General features: G+C 36.3%; 1 protein-coding gene across 4 annotated transcripts in view; it reads right to left on the bottom strand.

Annotated features, from left to right (window-relative positions):
* SEC24A (SEC24 homolog A, COPII coat complex component) overlaps positions 1 to 18,521 on the bottom strand; it is a 71,342-nt gene that overhangs the window by 17,630 nt on the left and 35,191 nt on the right. For 3 of the 4 annotated variants that reach the window (XM_069592069.1, XM_069592070.1, XM_069592072.1), the window contains 7 exons: positions 15,738 to 15,850; positions 14,287 to 14,405; positions 10,105 to 10,160; positions 8,804 to 9,010; positions 7,421 to 7,541; positions 6,956 to 7,114; positions 945 to 1,118 (listed from right to left, as the gene is read on the bottom strand). In XM_069592069.1, the coding sequence (XP_069448170.1) occupies positions 945 to 1,118; positions 6,956 to 7,114; positions 7,421 to 7,541; positions 8,804 to 9,010; positions 10,105 to 10,160; positions 14,287 to 14,405; positions 15,738 to 15,850 (949 nt within the window). Of the gene's footprint in view, positions 1 to 944; positions 1,119 to 6,955; positions 7,115 to 7,420; positions 7,542 to 8,803; positions 9,011 to 9,622; positions 9,733 to 10,104; positions 10,161 to 14,286; positions 14,406 to 15,737; positions 15,851 to 18,521 lie in introns of those variants that run through there. The other variant, XM_069592073.1, reaches the window with a different exon arrangement.

Genomic DNA, 18,521 nt, shown 5'->3' with positions numbered 1-18,521 from the left:
CCAGAATTTTTTGGTCAAATAAAAAATAATATCTAGATTCAGAAATCTATCTATTTTACTTTTATGGTATGCAATATTATTATAATCATAGTACAAAAAGTGGACATCTCTAATATTAATAGTTTTCATTAAAACATCTATTATATACTTTTTATAGATTTTGGCAGGGCTGCAAAAATCAGTAGACACAGCACAGTAACACTTTTCAAAACTTTTTTTAGGAGACAAAACAGAAATAAGGTGAGAGTTGTGAATCTTTAAAATAATAAAAATAAATTTAACCAGCCTTCACATCATCTTTTGGACAAAATATATTATAAATTAATTAGCACTAAACAAATTACACCCTTAAAAACTGTTTATCTTGCATTTGAACTCCTTCAAGGCTTAACTCAAATGTCACCCTCTGTAAGACCTTTCCTGGAAACCCCATCTTAAGAGACCATCACGTCTCAGCACCTTTTAAACCCTTTACCAGCTTTCTGTTTCTCATTAACTAATGTCATTGTATAAGAAATTACTATTTTACTGATATATCCTTTTTATTGTTTGTCTCCCCTACTAGAATACGGACTATGAGAAAAAGGGTTTTAATTCAGTTTGACTACTGTGTTGTCACATTTCAGATACTAAGTAGACTCTTAATAAATATCTGTTAAATACAATGCTTGAAAAATTAAACACCAAATATCTTAGCTTTATCAAGAATAACAAAACCTCTTAAGATTAAGAACACTTTTTTGGCTTAACAGAAACGGTAATTTCTTCCAAAGAAGATGGATTTTATCACAAGCTATAGAGTACAGTGGCCAATTCAAAAATCTTACCTTTGCTCCATCATTGTGCTTATAATTAATAATACTGTATTTTAGACATAATTTTGTTAAGAGGATAGATCTCATGTTATGTGTTTTTGCCACAATAAAACAAACAGAAAAACTTACCTTTGCTGGATGTATACAAGAGTGCTGACTGAAAGGAAACCAACTGAGTGTCAGTAAGACTTTCTTCCACTGACATCTGTACTGCATAGCCAGCATCTGGGTTTACATTGGGCAAAGACAGCAAGTCTGTTGACCGAACAAAGAAGTTCCCATGGAAAGTATGAATGGAAAGACCTAGAAAAGAAAAAGATGTCCAAACAATTAAAGTTTAGATGTGATATTGTGGTTTATAAAAAAATAAATCCTCAATCTTCACCCATTCCAGGTACACAGCTCCTAAAACCTTTAGAATTCCCTAAGTGTTGAGGATTATAAAGTTGTCTTTTGCTATGGTAACTAGGTGACTTCTAGAAAGGAACTAGGTTACCTAATGATGGGGGCTGGCTACCAGAGGATTCAACCATTTGATTACAGAGGATTAGAACTTTCAGTTTGACATTCCCCCTACCCCTACCCCACTCAGTACTTCCAGGGAGGAGAGAGGTGCTTGAGAGTGAATTAAGCAGTCTTGACTATGTAATGAAGCCCCATAAAACCCCATAGGACAGGGTCCTTAAGAAAGCTTTGGGATTGTGAATGGAAATTTGGGAAGAATGAAGCTCTCAGAGAGAGGAAGCAAGCTCCAGAAACTCCAGGACCCCACACCCTTTTCCTTTCCTCATATCTTGCTCTATGCATACTGTCTCTTTTTTTGTTGTTGAGCTATATCCTTTTAAAATAAACTGGTAATCTTTACTCAGCTATTAAAAAGAATGCATTTGAATCAGTTCTAATGAGGTCGATGAATCTAGAGCCTATTATACAAAGTGAAGTAAGTCAGAAAGAAAAATGCCAATATAGCATATTAATACATATATATGGAATTTAGAAAGATGGTAACGATGACCCTATTGCAAGACAGCAAAAGAGACACAGATGTAAAGAACAGTCTTTTGGACTCTATGGGAGAAGGCAAGGGTGGGATGACGTGAGAGAATAGCACTGAAACATGTATATTACCCTATGTGAAATAGATTGCCAGTCCAGGTTTGATGCATGAGACAGGGTGCTCAGGGCTGGTGCACTGGGATGACCATGAGGGATGGGATGGGGAAGGAGGTGGGAGGGGGCTTCAGGATGGGGAACACATGTACACCCATGGCTGATTCATGTCAATGTATGGCAAAAACCACTACAATATTATAAAATAATCAGCCTCCAATTAAAATAAATAAATGAATTTTTTTAATTAAATAAAATAGACTGGTAGTCTAGTAAATACAATGTTTCTTCTGAGTTCTATAAGTCACTCTAGCCAATAATTTCAACCAAAGGAGGGATTTGCTGGAACCTCCAATCTATAGCGAGAAGCATAGGTAACAAATTGGACTCACAACTGGCTTCTGAAATGTGGTGGTGTGGTGTGTGGGGAGGCAATTTTTGTGAGACTGAACCCTTAATCTGTGGGATCTGATGATATCTCTAGGTAAGCAATGTCAGAACTGAGTTAATTGCTTGGTAGTATGGGGAAAACCCACACACTGACACTGGAAACAATCATATTAAATAATACACAGTAGTTAGTAAGAATGAGGATGGGATAAAAGATAACTTCTTAAAGGAATTCAAATTTTCAAAATAACTTTTTTCAATAATAAGTTGACAATATCTTCCAAAATGCTAAATGGGTATTTACTTTAACCATAGTAATTCCATTACAAAGAATTTATTCTACAGATAGAATCATTCAAGTTCCAAATTTATATGTGCAAAAAAAATTAAGCATTACTGTTTGTGTCATAACAAAAAGAAAAATCACAAAAATCTTTAATGCTAATCAGTAGGAAAATAATGATATTTACAACAGTTAGAACTGGACACGGAACAACAGACTGGTTCCAAATAGGATAAGGAGTACGTCAAGGCTATATATTGTCACCCTGCTTATTTAACTTATATGCAGAGTACATCATGAGAAACGCTGGGCTGGAAGAAACACAAGCTGGAATCAAGATTGCCGGGAGAAATATCAATCACCTCAGATATGCAGATGACACCACCCTTATGGCAGAAAGTGAAGAGGAACTAAAAAGCCACTTGATGAAAGTGAAAGAGGAGAGTGAAAAAGTTGGCTTAAAGCTCAACATTCAGAAAACAAAGATCATGGCATCTGGTCCCATCACTTCATGGGAAATAGATGGGGAAACAGTGGAAACAGTGTCAGACTTTAGTTTTTTGGGCTCCAAAATCACTGAAGATGGTGATTGCAGCCATGAAATTAAAAACACTTACTCCTTGGAAGGAAAGTTATGGCCAACCTAGACAGCATATTAAAAAGCAGAGACATTACTTTGTCAACAAAGGTCCGTCTAGTCAGGGCTATGGTTTTTCTAGTAGTCATGTATGAATGTGGGAGTTGGACTGTGAAGAAAGCTGAGCGCCGAAGAAATGATGCTTTTGAACTGTGGTGTTGGAGAAGACTCGAGAGTCCCTTGGACTGCAAGGAGATCTAACCAGTCCATCCTAAAGGAGACCAGTCCTGGGTGTTCATTGGAAGGACTGATGCTCAGGCTGAAACTCGAATACTTTGGCCACCTGATGGGAAGAGCTGACTCATTGGAAAAGACCCTGATGCTGGAAAGGATTGGGGGCAGGAGGAGAAGCGGACGACAGAGGATGAGATGGCTGGATGGCATCATTGACTAGATGCACATCAATCTGGGTGAATTCCAGGAGTTGGTGATGGACAGGGAAGCCTGGCGTGCTGCGATTAACGGGGTCGCAAAGAGTCGGACACGACTGAGCGACTGAACTGAACTGAAATACTAGTTAGAAGTTAAAATACATGAGATTTTAAAAAAAGCATGATAGATCTACATAATTAATATTAATAGATCTTCAAGACTTGCTGAAAACCTGTACAATCTTATTTATGCTACTGCATTATACTATGTATTTTCCATGAAGTGGTACATATGTATGTAAATGCATAGAAAAAGTAACACAGCAATGTGGTTATGATGACATAAGGCTGGAGAGAAAGTGAAATAACACACACACAGTTGATACAAAAGGACTAGCTTCATCAATAATGTTTTCATTTTTTATAATAATAGGTATATATTTTGCTTGTGAAGTAAAAACCAACTTTGCAACAGTAATTAGGAAAAAAGGAAGGATGTAGATCTGTATATATAAAAACAGAAAGCATGTACAAAAAAAGAAGCCACATGTGACCCTCACTGCTTTTACTTGAAGGTGAAAACTTATACCCAGGTTTATATATGCATGGGAAAACTTTTCAAGAGCATATGAGAAACTCTAAGGCAGACTATACTGGCTTAATTTCTCATTTTACATCTTTTTGTAGTGTACCTTTTTTTGGTAGCTTTACCAAGAGCATTTTATTTCATGTGAAATGAAATTTATCATTAAAAAAAGAGAAATTTAAGCAAATTAACCACAAAGATACAGTAAATTAAGCACTATAGAAAGAAGGCATAGGTTGGTTTGTATGCCCAAGCTTTTTATGCAAAGTTAGGTACATATACAACAGCTTCTGTCCTGACAAGCAGAAAAAGTCATAAAAGCACTTCTGGGATGTACATTTCCCTTAATTTAGAGCCAGTATCTGCAGAAATAATCATGTCTGAGGTCCTTCAATCTTGGATAGGATACAAGTAGGCCCTTTAAAACATAAATGCTAAAAACCTGTTAGAATTAAGAAGCAAGTTCAACAAGAGTGCTGGACATAAGATCAATATGCAAAGGATTAATTATCCTTATAGGAGAAAAAAATTTTTTTAATAATTCTATTTGAAATATAACAGAAAAAATATTTAGGAATAAATCTGACAAAAGAAACAAAACCTACATTCTAAAAACTACAACATATTGTTGAAAAAATTAAAGAAGAGACATACCATGTTTTTAGATGGGAAGACTTATTGTTAAGATGTCAATATTCCCTCCAATTTCAGTTCAATTGCTCAGTCGTGTCCGACTCTTTGAGACCGCACGAACCGCAACATGTCAGGCCTCCCTGTCCATTACCAACTCCCAGAGTTCACCCAAACCCATGTCCAATGAGTCGGTGATGCCATCCAACCATCTCATCCTCTGTTGTCCCCTTCTCCTCCTGCCCTCAATCTTTCCCAGCATCAGAGTCTTCCAACGAGTCAGCTCTTCACATCAGGTGGCCAAAGTACTGGAGTTTCAGCTTCAACATCATTCCTTCCAATAATCACCCAGGACTGATTTCCTTTAGGATGGACTGGTTTGATCTCCTCGCAGTCCAGGGGACTCGCAAGAGTCTTCTCCAACACCACAGTTCAAAAGCATCATTTCTTTGGCGCTCAGCTTTCTTCATAGTCCAATTCTCACATCCATCCATGACTACTGGAAAAATCATAGCCCTGACTAGATGGACCTTTGTTGACAAAGTCATGTCTCTGCTTTTTAATATGCTGTCTAGGTTGGTCATAACTTTCCTTCCAAGGAGTAAGCATCTTTTAAGTTCATGGCTACAATCATCATCTCCAGTGATTTTGGAGCCCAGAAAAATAAAGTAAGCCATTGTTTCCACTATTTCCCCATCTATTTGCCATGAAGTGATGGGACCAGATACCATGATCTTAGTTTTCTGAATGTTGAGCTTTAAGCCAATTTTTTCCCTCTCCTCTTTCACTTTCTTTGAGAGGCTCTTTAGTTCTTCTTCCCTCCAATTTATCTACCTATTAAATGAAAGCTCTATCAAATACCAGCTGGCTTCTTTGCAGAAACTGACAAGATGAAACTAAGAATCATATAAAAATGTAAGGAACCCAGAATATCACAATAATTCTGGTAAAGAAGCAAAATGTGAGAGGACTCAAACTTCCTAATTTCAAACTTACTACGAAGTCACAACAGTCAAGAAAGTTTGGTACTGGCATAAGACAGACATATAGATTAAAAGAATAAAATTCAGAATCCAGAAATAAACCCTCACATTTACGATCAACTAATTTTCAACAAAGGGACACAGATGACAAGACAATTCAATAGGGAGAGAATGGTATTTTTTAATAAATGGTGCTGGGACAACTATATCTACATGCAAAAGTATGAAGTCAAACACCTACCTCATCAAAAACAAAAATTAACTAAAAATAAATCAAAGACTTAAACATAAGAATTATAACTATAAAAATCTTAGAAGACAACATATGTATAAATGTTCATGACTCTAAGTCAGTGGTTTACTGTTATGATGTGAAAGTGAAAGCCTCTCAGTCATGACTGACTCTTTGTGACACCATTGACTATAGTCCATGGAATTCTCCAGGCCAGATACTGGAGTGGGTAGCCATTCCCTTCTCCAGGGGATCTTCCCAGCCCAGGTATCGAACCCAATCTCCCGATTGCAGATGGATTCTTTATCAGCTGAGCCACCAGGGAAGGCCAAGAATATTGGAGTAAGGGTAGCCTATCCCTTCTCCAGCAGATCTTCCCAGCCTAGGAATCGAACCAGGGTCTCCTGCATGGTAAGTGGATTCTTTACCAACTGAGCTACCTATGATACCAAAAGTACAAATGAAAATGAAAAAAGATGATTAATGGGACATCACCAAATTAAAAATAATTGTGCCTCAAAGGGTACCATTAAGAAAATGAAAAAAGATGGACTTCCCTGGTAGTCCCGTGATTACCAATCCACTTGCAAATGCAGGGGATACCAGCTCAACTCCTGGGCTGGGAAGACCCCCCATGCCATGGAGCAGCTACGCCCGTGAGCCCTAAGTACTGAGCCCGCATTTAGAACCTGCAAGCTGCAACTACTGCAGCCCGGGGCACCTAGAGCCTGTGCTCTGCAGCAAGAGAAGCCACCGCAATGAGCAGCCCGTGCACTGCAGCAAGGAGTGACCCCTGCTTGCCACAAGCAGAGAAAGCCCACGTGCAGCAAGAAAGACCCAGAACAGCCAGAAATAGAGACAAATTCAAAACAAAACTCCATTTATGCCTTTGTAAATGTTTAAAAAAAGCGCCCCCACCTTTGGTACACCGAATCCTCATGACTGCCTCGAAGCCGATCTTCCGAGTGAGGTATCTCTGCAGTTCCTTCTGCAATTTCTGTACTTGGACTGGGCTGTGTTGATGGTGGTAAGAGGGATAATAATAGACACTACCTGCTGAATACCGAGAAATACAGCCTGAAAGAGAACACATAATCCTTTTAAATTCTATCATTACCTACTATTACTAACACAAAGTAACTACAAGCACTCGAACTGACCTTTCTTTACCTTCCAAGACACTGTCAAAAAAGAATTCGTTCCTTTAAATAGTAATATAGACATTTCCCTATTATAAACGTTCAGAGAAGAAGACTACCAGGTTAATTATAAACTAAACTGACTTCCCAAGGGGATAAGAATTCCTTCACTTTGTCATCTATATCATCATAAAAATTCCATTTTGACTTTCACCTGGAAAAATAATCACAAGGAAGAACTTACCCAGAGAAGCCAAATCAGAATACTGTCCACTGAGAAGGAATAAGTCAACAGCCACCTGCTGACCAGAACAGTCCAAGGCTAATTTCTTATAGAAGTCAGTTGATGGTGTCAAGTGAATTTCCTATTAATAATTACAAAGAGAAAACATTTTAAATCATTAAATTGTCATAAAATTTATATATCGTCTCATACATGCCACTGAAGTAACACCAGAGATGGAGGTTCAATCCCTGCATCAGGAAGAGCCCCTGGAGGAGGAAATGGCAACCCACTCCAGTACTCCCGCTGGGAAAACCCCATGGATAAAAGAGCCTGGCGGGGTACTGTCCATGGAGCTGCAAAGAGTTGGACATGATTGAGTGACTGAGCGCACACACACACACCATGTATACTGAGGGTTAACAATTATCTTTAAACATTCTATAAAATCCTTTATGTTTTGTAATATTTTCTCTTTTTTTCAGTAAGAAACATGTCCTGCTTAAGAATTTTCTAGTTTGCTTTACTTTTAAAAAGGAGTATACCTATTATACTTATTTTGATACTCTTTTAAATGCTTAATGCTGGAACTTCTAAACAATTCATATGTAATACTTTTCATCTATCCTAAGAGATAAGTACAATTGATACTTTCACTTTATAAATATAAGGAAACAGAGGGGCAAAGTAATTAAGTAACTATTCAAGTTCACACATTTAAAAAGCAGTGAAACTTAGGCAGACTTATTCCAAAGCTGACACCTTTAATCATTACAGTATATGACCACATTCTCATCTTTTGAGAAATATGTATCTTAAAATTAGTTTACACACACAAGGTGCTCAAAAACAATTTAGGACAGTCAATTTAACAAACCATGACTAATTTTACTCATCACACAGGGTCTACCTTGTCCCTAGCAAGCATATTCTCTTAGTTTCCCTGACTTGCTCATCAAAGGCAGGTGACATTGCTGTTGGTACTTAGTTGCTAAATCATGTCCAGCTCTTTGTGACCCCATGGACCATAGCCCACCAGGCCCCTCTATCCACAGGACTTCCCAGACAAGAATACTGTAGTGGGCTGCCACTCCTTCTCTAGGGGACCTCCCTGACCCACAATGAATCCACACCTCCTGCACTGGCAGGCGGACTCTTTTACTGCTGAGCCACCTGGGAAGCTACACACAAATTTGCTAGCGGTCTGCTAAAGATCTAACGTAAGGTAAGAGTGAATCAGACAGAAAATAATGAAAGAGAAATGACTACATAAAACAGAAATGATTATTCATTTCCTTATATTCCCTGTTCTTCATAACTGAAAAATAAACTTAAAATAATCTCTACAGTCGAAGGGACAAAACACCAGCATAAATCTTATCATACACTTGATGACTTTCTAACCTTAGCAGATGACCTTTGGCTGGGTTCCTCTCGAGGTTTCAGGGCTCCCACCCCAAGAGTTGGGAGTTGTGTTTGAAAAACAGACATTCGACCACCAGTTGGGGACATCAACTTAAAGGCAGCCTGAAGAGCTGGACCCAAGGCACTCTGAGTCTCCAAGGTCTTGGTGAACATTTGCGGCAAAGTTTTCAGTAAATCTTGGACGAGCTTGTAAAATAAAGCAAGAAAACTCAAGAGTGTTACAATAAAAAAATTTTTTTTCCACAATAAGTCAGTAAGTGATACAATAGACAGGACATTGAGTCATGATGATGGTCAGAGAATCTACAGACGGTACAGTAAACAATGAAGTTGGTCAAATGACAAGAAAGCCATTTTAAGTCAACATTATAAATTGGCAAGCAAGACAAATCAAAATTGGGGCCTTACAGTTCTTGCACATGCAGTAGTCCAGCAAGACTATAAGTCCAAAATATATCCAAAAGAACCATCACAGTTTAGAGATTTGACATATTTAAATGCCATGAAATATGGCCTTCACAATCACCTCTATACACTTTATTCTTTTCGGTTCCAAAGTGTATTTAACTCTCCCCTATTGCAAAATCTAAGATAGCCAGTAAATTTGCCAACTAATGATATTACTACAAAAGAAAAAGAAAACAAAAAAAACTGCCTCTTCAGGTTAGGTTGTACAAATAAAGAGAGTTAATGGGAAAGAAATACTTTGCACTATGGCAAAGTCACCATTGCCAACAGCTGAGACCATAGACTTGCTAGTTAAAATGTTACCCCTATGGCATATATGCATGTACAGGGTAGACAACATCCCCCCTTCAGACACATTCTGTTCACCTCTCACTGTATTATGTCATGGCAATTTCCAGGCAGGTAATAAGAGTTTCTTCTGAACTGACCTCAATGACACTCTGTGAATCAGAAAAGCAAAGGGCACTGAAAGCAGCCTAAAGTGCTTCTACGTAGTGACCAGAAGCTTATCTCAGCAACCCTCCCAATCTCCCAAATGGCTGGCAAGGCAGGTTTCCTGCATCTTATCCTCCTTAATGGAACAGACTTATCTTCTACCCTATCACAAACTGATATAGTAAACTTAAAAGCAATCAGTTCAAGGGCAAACTCAAAAGCTGTTCATCAGATGAATTTTAACTAATTGCAAATATAAAATGCTACACATCCTAGAAATGTCACAGAAAGAAGCAAAATTCTACATAAAGTTCATTTAAAAAATACATTCCTTCAACATTTCAATTAAACGTGTCAGATAGGAAAGTGTCCCTTACCTCTTTACTTTCATTTAAATTTACTAATAAGTTCTCCGGCATAGGTATAAAAACATCTGAAAAAATAAATAAATATTTCTTTTAAACAAAACAACTATCACAGATGTTCTAAATACGTAACACTGATATAATTAACCACCCCCACACTTAGAGAAAAGCCATATTCTCTACTTTCACAGCAATGTCTACCTATGTTCAAAAAGTTACCACAAGCGCTCTGTAAGGTTTGTACAAGTACTTTGCTTCTTAGATTAAGACAATTTAGAATCCTGCCTTAGAATTCCTGCTTAGCCCCAAAAGCAGTCAAAGAAACACTCTTGGCATTAAAAAAAAAACTTTATTAAGACGACACACAAAAATTCTGTCTTGAAATAGAAGTAATACAGCCCACTAACAACTCAGTCATTCATAAAGTGGATACTTTCTCACAAAGAAGACTACTATCCTACTCAGGGCTATAAAATTAAGTAAATTGCAAGGTATGCTAAATGGCCACATCAGAGGAGTTTTCCAACGTTCTAATTTATTCTTGCTTATGTATTAAATACCCTTATCTGAAAGGAAGCAAACTGGCAGGAAAATGTAGGTGGTGATGGAGTATTTAGAGGGGGTCTCAATTTTTACATTTTTGTACTGTTTCTCATTACAAAATTACAAAAATAAGGCTCATCATAATTCTTATAAAAATAATACCAACAGATAATCTGAAACATCAATTATTTAACTATCATATAAAAAATCTGTCTACTGTTTTTTTCTTTAAAATTAAGATTTTAATAAAAGTTTTGAAATATAATTCACACACCATGAAATCTTCTCGTGCAGAAGATACACTTCAGTGATCTTTTTACTATATGCAGAGTTGTACAACTGTCACCACTATCTAATTCTAGATCCTTTTCACCATTGCAAAAGGGAACCCCACACTGATTAACAGTCACTCCTCACTTCCCTACCAACTCCCACAGCTCTCGGCAGCCTGTAGTCTTCTGGTCTCTGAACAGGTCTATTCTGGACATTTTATAATAATGGAGTCACACTATGAGGTCCTTTGTGACTGGCTTCTTCCTCTTAGCCTAACATTTTCAAGGTTCACCCATGTTGTTTTTTACTGCTGAGTAACAACATTTCATTATATGGATATCCTACATTTTGTTTATGTTGGGTTGTTTCCACTTCTTGACTGAGTTGTTAAAAAACATTCATGTACACATTTTTGGGTAGACATGTTCTGTACCGTTTTAATAATTCATATTAACAATTTTAAAAATTGAAATATAGTTGCTTTCCTATTAAGTAAAATTGCTGGGTTATATGGTTAACTCTATGTTTACCTTCTAGAGGAACTGACAAAATGTTTTCCCTAATGGCAGCACCATCTTCCATTCCTACTACTAGTGAATGAGGGGTCCAATTTCTCCACACCCTTCCGAAAACTTGCTACTGTCCTTTAAAAAATATTTTGCTATGTGACACCCAGCAAGGGATATTCATCAGCTCTTGTATAAAATTGAGAGGCTGAACCATATCAGTAAATTCACAACTTGGCCCATTATCAGAATCACCTGATATGTGATTTTATTTTATGCCAAATAAGTAGTTGGAGAAATATGAATAGATAAGGGAAAGGGGAAAGACTGACTTGGCTGCTCTGTTATGAGATCTGGAACAACCAGGACAGAAGAGGGGCTCTATTCATCTACTGCATTTCAAAGATGTACAGCCAATTCTCATAATCCATAGATTTTATAGTTGTGAACATACCTATTTATTAATATTTGTAATCCCCAAACCAATACTCATGGAACTTAACCAGTTATTCAGACATGCTCAGAGTATCAGAAAATTCTGGTTTTGAGATTTTTTTTAACTGCTGTGATATAGCATTTCTTTGTGGTTTTCATTTGCATTTCCCTGGTAACTCATGATATGAGCATCTTTTCAAGGGCTTATCAGCTAACTGCATAGACAGAATGTTGAATATGGCGTACCAGAGACAAGGCTATTCAAACCCTTTGCCCACTTTTTAATTAATTAGGTTGTCTTTTTCATTCAGTTGTAGAAGTTCCTTGCATGATCTAGATATATATTTTGATCAGATATATAACTCGCAAATATTTTTTCTCATTCTGTGGGTGTCTTCCCTTTCATGATGGTATCCTTTTGAAACACAAAAAGCTTTAGTTTTTAAAAACATTTTCATTTTTTATATTATTGAAGTATAGTGGATTTACAATGCTGTCCTAATTTCTGCTGTACAGCAAAGTGACTCAGTTATACAAATATATATTCTTTTCCATTATGGTTTACCATAGAATATTAAATACAGTTCCTTGTGCTACACAGTAGGACCTTGTTGCTTACCCAAGGTTCTAATTTATAAGAAGCCCAATTTACCTATTTTCTCTTTTGTCGTTTGTGCTTTTGGTGTTATATCTAAGAAATCACTGCCTAATTCAAGGTCACAAAGACACCTCTATGTTTTTTTCTAAGTTTTATAGTTTCAGTCTCATATTCAGATTTATGATCCATTTGGAGTTAATTTTTAAACTGTGATAAATACATATAATACGCAAAATTTATCACCATAACCATATAAAAAATTTTGTCATTCTTTTTAAAATTTTCATTTATTTACTTAATTTTATTTTTGGCTGCACAGGCATTCTCTGGTTGCCGTGAGTCAGGGTTACTCTCTAGTTGTGGTGCTCAGGCTTCTCATTGCAGAGGCTTTTCCTGTTGCAGAGCACAAGCTCTAGGGCACTCGAGCTTTAGTAGCAATGGCTCATGGGCTCCAGAGCGTGGGCTCAGTAGTTGTGGCACATGGGCTTAGCTGCCCCACGGCAAGTTTTAACTTCCTGGACCAATGTCCCCTGCATTAGCAGATGGATTCTTAACAACCGGACAACCAGGAAAATCCTCACCTTAACCATTTTTAAGTGTACAAATTGTTTTCCATAGCACTGAACCATTTTATACTCCCACCAGCAATATACAACAGTTCCAAAATTTTCACATCCTTACCAGCCCTTGTTATTTTCCATTTTTAAAAATAATAGCTATTCCAATGGATGTTAAGTGGTATCTCGTTGCGATTTTGATTTGTATTTCTCTAATGACTAATGATGTTGAGCATTTTTTTGTATATTTATTGACCATTTGTACATCTTCTTTGGAGAACTGTCTACTCAAGTTCTTTGTCCATTTTTGAATTGTGGTTTATTTATTGCTGAGTTGTATGTATGTTTGTTAGTCATTCAGTCATGTCCAACTCTTTGTGACCCCATGGATTGTAGCCCACCAGGCTCCTCTGTCCATAGAATTCTCCAGGCAAGAATACTGGAGTGGGTTGTCATTCCCTTCTTTGGGGATCTTCCCAACCAAGGGACTGAACCCGGGTCTCCTGCATTGCAGGCAGATTCTTTACGGTCTGAGCCATTAGCAGCTCTTTTATTAATCCTTTATCTTATGTATAATTTGCATATACATGTGTTTTCTCTGTACTTCTGTACCTCTTTTTACTGTCTTGATAGTTTTCTTTCATGTACAAAAGTTTTTCACAGGGATCAAGTCCAATTTATTTATTTTTTTCTTTTGTTGCTTCTGCTCTTAGTGTCATATCCAGGAAATCACTACCAAACCTAATGTCATGAAGATTTCCCACTGTTTTCTTATAATTTCAGTTCTTACGGTTAGGTCTTTGATCCACTGAGTTGTTTTTTTCTTTTAAATATGGTTGAAGATAAGGGTCTAACTTCGTTCTTTTGCATGCTCAGTTTTCTCTGAACCATTTGTTAAAAAGACTGTCTTTTCCCCATTGAATGGTCTTGGTATCCTTATCAAAAATAATTACCATATATGTGAAGGCTTATTTCTGGGCTTCTATTCTGTTCCACTGGCCTATGTCTGTCCTCAAATACTTCCTGAATGAGATTTAACATTAACTTGTTTTTGTTACCTTGTTCAGAATTCACTTTACCTCCATAATTCTGTTTCCTCTTCTATAAAGTAAGAACTTTGACTGAAAAACTCTCACAAGTCCAAAAATCTTGTCACTATATACTCAAAGTTTTCCTCAATATAGTAGAATCATACCAAGTGATCTGAATTGGCTGAACAATCATGAAACATTTCTAAAACTAAAGTTTCCTCAGTTCATTAATTTAAGTATATAATATATACCTTCAATATCTGAAACTATTAGCATCTGAGGTTGAGAGAGACCTTCTTGAAGACTGTAGAAGTGGATTGTACTATCAAATGTTATGAAGCCAATTTTTGTCCTGGTGTTGCCAGGAAGCCTAAAAACAAATTCAGAAGATTATTTTATAAAGTTTTATGTTATACCTAAAATATCTGCAAAGAGTTACGTACAAACATTTGCTTCTATCCTGTGGAAAACGTCCCAACAATAATGTTTTTCATCCATGCAGTGTTTAATCACCATGGAAATACATACTACTCCAAAGAAAACACTACACATAACCCAAATAACCAACAAAACCAAGCAGTAATATAGCAATCCAAAACTCATTATACCTATATAAAGCTATATTAATCACTTAGCAAATGACATATAAAAAACGGAAAGGATACACGAAAGTCTGTAGATGATTTTAACTTATAAAAACACTTCAAAAAATTACCACATACCAACTCTAAAATGTAATTTACATACTGCATCTTTTTTTTTAATTGCTTAAATTTATTTTTATACTGCTTAATGCATTCATTTCAGAAGATCAGCAAAAAGACATTTTAAAGAACTTAAATATGTACACCTTAGTTTTACAAGGGGAAAAACAAACTAGTTTTCATTCTTGGGTAAGTTAGTGAACCCTCTCATCAACAAACAATTCTTATATACAACCTACAATATTAAAAGCAGAAATGCCGCTAAGAACAAAAATGCCTGCAACCAAGCTGAGAGAGTTAGTCCATTTCTGATGAGATTTGTTCCTGAACATTCTTCCTTACCATACATGAGCACAAGAATATTTCATTACACTGAAAGGTCATGCTAGCTTTCATGGGTTATACTAAGCATGTAAGAACCATTTAAAGTACAGATGTTTTAAGAGGCTTAAGAGAGATGACCAGCAAATGCAATGTGTAGACACTGTTCAGATTCTTTTTCCAACAAACCCACAATAAAAAACATTCTTGAGACAACCAGGAACAAAAATTGAACTGGATATTATATCATATTATGGAATTACTGCTAATTTTGTTTGATGTGATTCTCATATTTTAGTTAGGCTTAAAAATAATTCCACGTATTTTTAGGTAAAATGCTATGCTGATTGAGATTTACATTAAAATACTCTAGGGGAAAAAGCAGGGGTAGGGGTAGATGAAGCAAGAACAGCTGAACGCTAAAAATACTGAACCTGAGGCTAAGTGCCTGGAACTTCACTATATTCTTTCTATTTACCACATCCTTGAAATTTTTCCATAATAAAAGAACAAAAATAAAGTAGTTATTTCTCAGAGAAAGGGAGACCTACAGTTAACTATGGATTTAAGTGGACTTTTAGAACATAATTACATAGCTTTTAAAATATATTTTGGAACTACTTATTCATTTTATTAATATAAACACTGTTTCTAAATTAACCAGTTAAGATACTTACAAATCCAGATTGTCTAACAAACTCTGGCAAACTGAATTCAAGTATCCAGTTTCAATTGCATTGTGAGACACATCAAAAACAAAGAGGTACACTGGAGGTTGAGGTGGTCGTAACTGAAGGAGAAAAAGGATCTCATTAAATACAGTTAATAGGATTTAAGTTAAATTTACCATTTGTCATGTCTACATATAGCAAAACAATAAGATAAACCTTATTTACAGATCAAGTAGAGACTATAATAGTAATAGATGAAGAAAATAATATAGAAAGAAGTTTTTTTCAGATGCATACTTAGAAAAAGGAAAATGAGAATATGATTGTCATCTGTCAGAAGAGTGTTTTTTCTAGGACAGGAAGGAGAATACATATAATCAGAAAGCTTTTAGGGTGGTCCAGTGACTATGACTCTGTGCTCTCAATGCAGGGGTCCAGGGTTCAATCTCCAGTCAGGGAACTAGATCCCACAGGCCAGAACTAAAAGAGCCTGCACGGTGCAGCTAAGAGCTGGTGCAGCCAGGTATTAGGTTGGCACAAAATTAATTACAGTTTCGCATTGTTGAACTTTGTCATTTGATATTGGAAAAATTTTTAAGTAAATGTGATTACGTTACACATCATTTGCACATTTCTTGCTTTATAATTTTTGCTAATAAATTATTACTTGTTAATTGTGTATGTATTTTAGACTACGGAAATTGTTACTAGACAAAAAGCGAATTCACACAATTTTCTTATTGGAGTTCAAAACGGGTCATAGAGCAACAGAGACAACTCACAACATCAACAATACATTTGGCCAAGGAACTGCTAATGAACAGTGCAGTAGTGGTTCAAGAAGTTTTGCAAAAGAGATGAGAGCCTTGAAGATAAGGAGCACAGTGGCCAACCACTGAAAGTTGACCACAACCAACTGAGAGCAATCATCAAAACTGATCCTCTTACAACTGCACAAGAAGTTGCCCAAGAGCTCAATGTCGACCATTCCATGGTCATTTGGCATTTGAAGCAAACTGGAAAGGTGAATAAGCTAAATAAGTGGGTGCCCTCATGAGCTGACTGCAAATCAAAGAGGCTGTCATTATGAAGTGTCATCTTCTCTTATTCCATGCAACAAACACGAACCATTTCTCAATCGGATTGTGACTTGAGACGAAAAGTGGATTGTATACAACAACCAGCAACTATCAGTTCAATGGCTGGACCTGGAAGAAGCTCCAAAACACTTCCCAAAGCCAAACTAGCACCAAATAAAGGGTCCTGGTCACTATTTGGCGGTCTACTGCCAGTCTGATCCACTACAGCTTTCTGAACTGCAGTAAAACCATTAGCTCTGAGAAGTATGTTCAGCAAATCGATGAGATACACTGAAAATTGCAACACCTGCAGCCAGCACTGGTCAACAGAAAGGACCTAATTCTTCACAACAATGCCCAACCACCTGTCACACAATCAACATCTCAAAAGTTGAACAAATTAGGCCACAAAATTTTTGCCTCATCTGCCATATTCACCTGACCTCTTGCCAACCAACTACCACTCCTTCAAGTATCTTAACAACTTTTTACAGGGAAAACGCTTCCACAACCAGCAGGAGGCAGAAAATGCTTTCCAAGAGTTCGCTGAATCCTGAAGCATGGATTTTTATGCCACAGGAATAAACAAATTTATTTCTTGTTGACAAAAATGTGTTGTAGCAGTTCCTATTTTTATTAATAAAGAGCTGGTTGAGACTAATTAAAATGATTTAAAATTCAGGGTCTGGAACCATAATTACTTTTTCACCAACCTAATTAATAAATATTTTTTAAAAAGAAAATCTGAGAGTATTGGCAATGTTCAATTTCTTGACCTGGGTGGTGAAACAGTGGTATTATGATTACTTGGTAACCTATATATTCATGTTTCATAGGCTTTCATCATATTTCACAATTTAGAGAAATTACCATTCTGGAAATGACAAATCAAGTCAACTTGAGCTGGTTATTTAACCAACACATTTCAACCAGTTGCAGAAAAATGTACAAGTATATTTTAAACTTGCAGAAAAATGTACAAGTATATTTTTTAAATTGCAGAAAAATGTACAAGTATATTTTAAACTTCCAAGCTCAAATATTTGCCTTCAATTCAATAAAAAGCATCAAATAATCACATTCAGAACTTGATGTCTAGTATACTTTTATATTTTTTTGCACATATCACTTGCCAAATTCATAGAATCTGCTGTCCAAGAAGTGAGTCTGGAAGAAGCAACATCTCTTGCAGACCTAGGCAAGTTTCCAAATTTAAAGGAAGCCATTTTTACAAAAGCTAAGGGGTAAAGAAACGGAGGAAAGCCAATTCAAAAAAATAAATGCTTCTGATTTTTTGGCTTTAACTCAACAAAGGCACAGCTACATAAAGAAAGCTATTAACAGCCATTTAAGTGTCACAAAAACATTTTCTATACTGAAATTTCCATGTGGTGAAAACAGACTGAGTCCTCATAATTTCTATACTAAAATGGCCCCAATTGACCAGATAGAGAGTATCCCATAAAAATACACTAAAACAAAAACAGGATGAACAGTACTTAACTAAGAGTTGTTTGTGATGATCAAAAAGATATATGTGCTTTGTAAAATGGATAGTACTAATAAACATTAGGCATAATTATTATCTTTTCAAATGCAAGAACTCAGATACTCACACAAGTGTATCTGTAAGTACTTACAAGAGGATACACATCACATTATTATTTATAATAGCAAAAAACTAGGAGAGACCTGAAAGTATACTAGTATG

This window comes from Ovis canadensis, chromosome 5 (assembly GCF_042477335.2).
Source record: "Ovis canadensis isolate MfBH-ARS-UI-01 breed Bighorn chromosome 5, ARS-UI_OviCan_v2, whole genome shotgun sequence".
NCBI lineage: Eukaryota > Metazoa > Chordata > Mammalia > Artiodactyla > Bovidae > Ovis > Ovis canadensis.
Note: the sequence above shows the minus strand (reverse complement) of the source record. Positions and strands in the feature narration are given on the sequence as shown.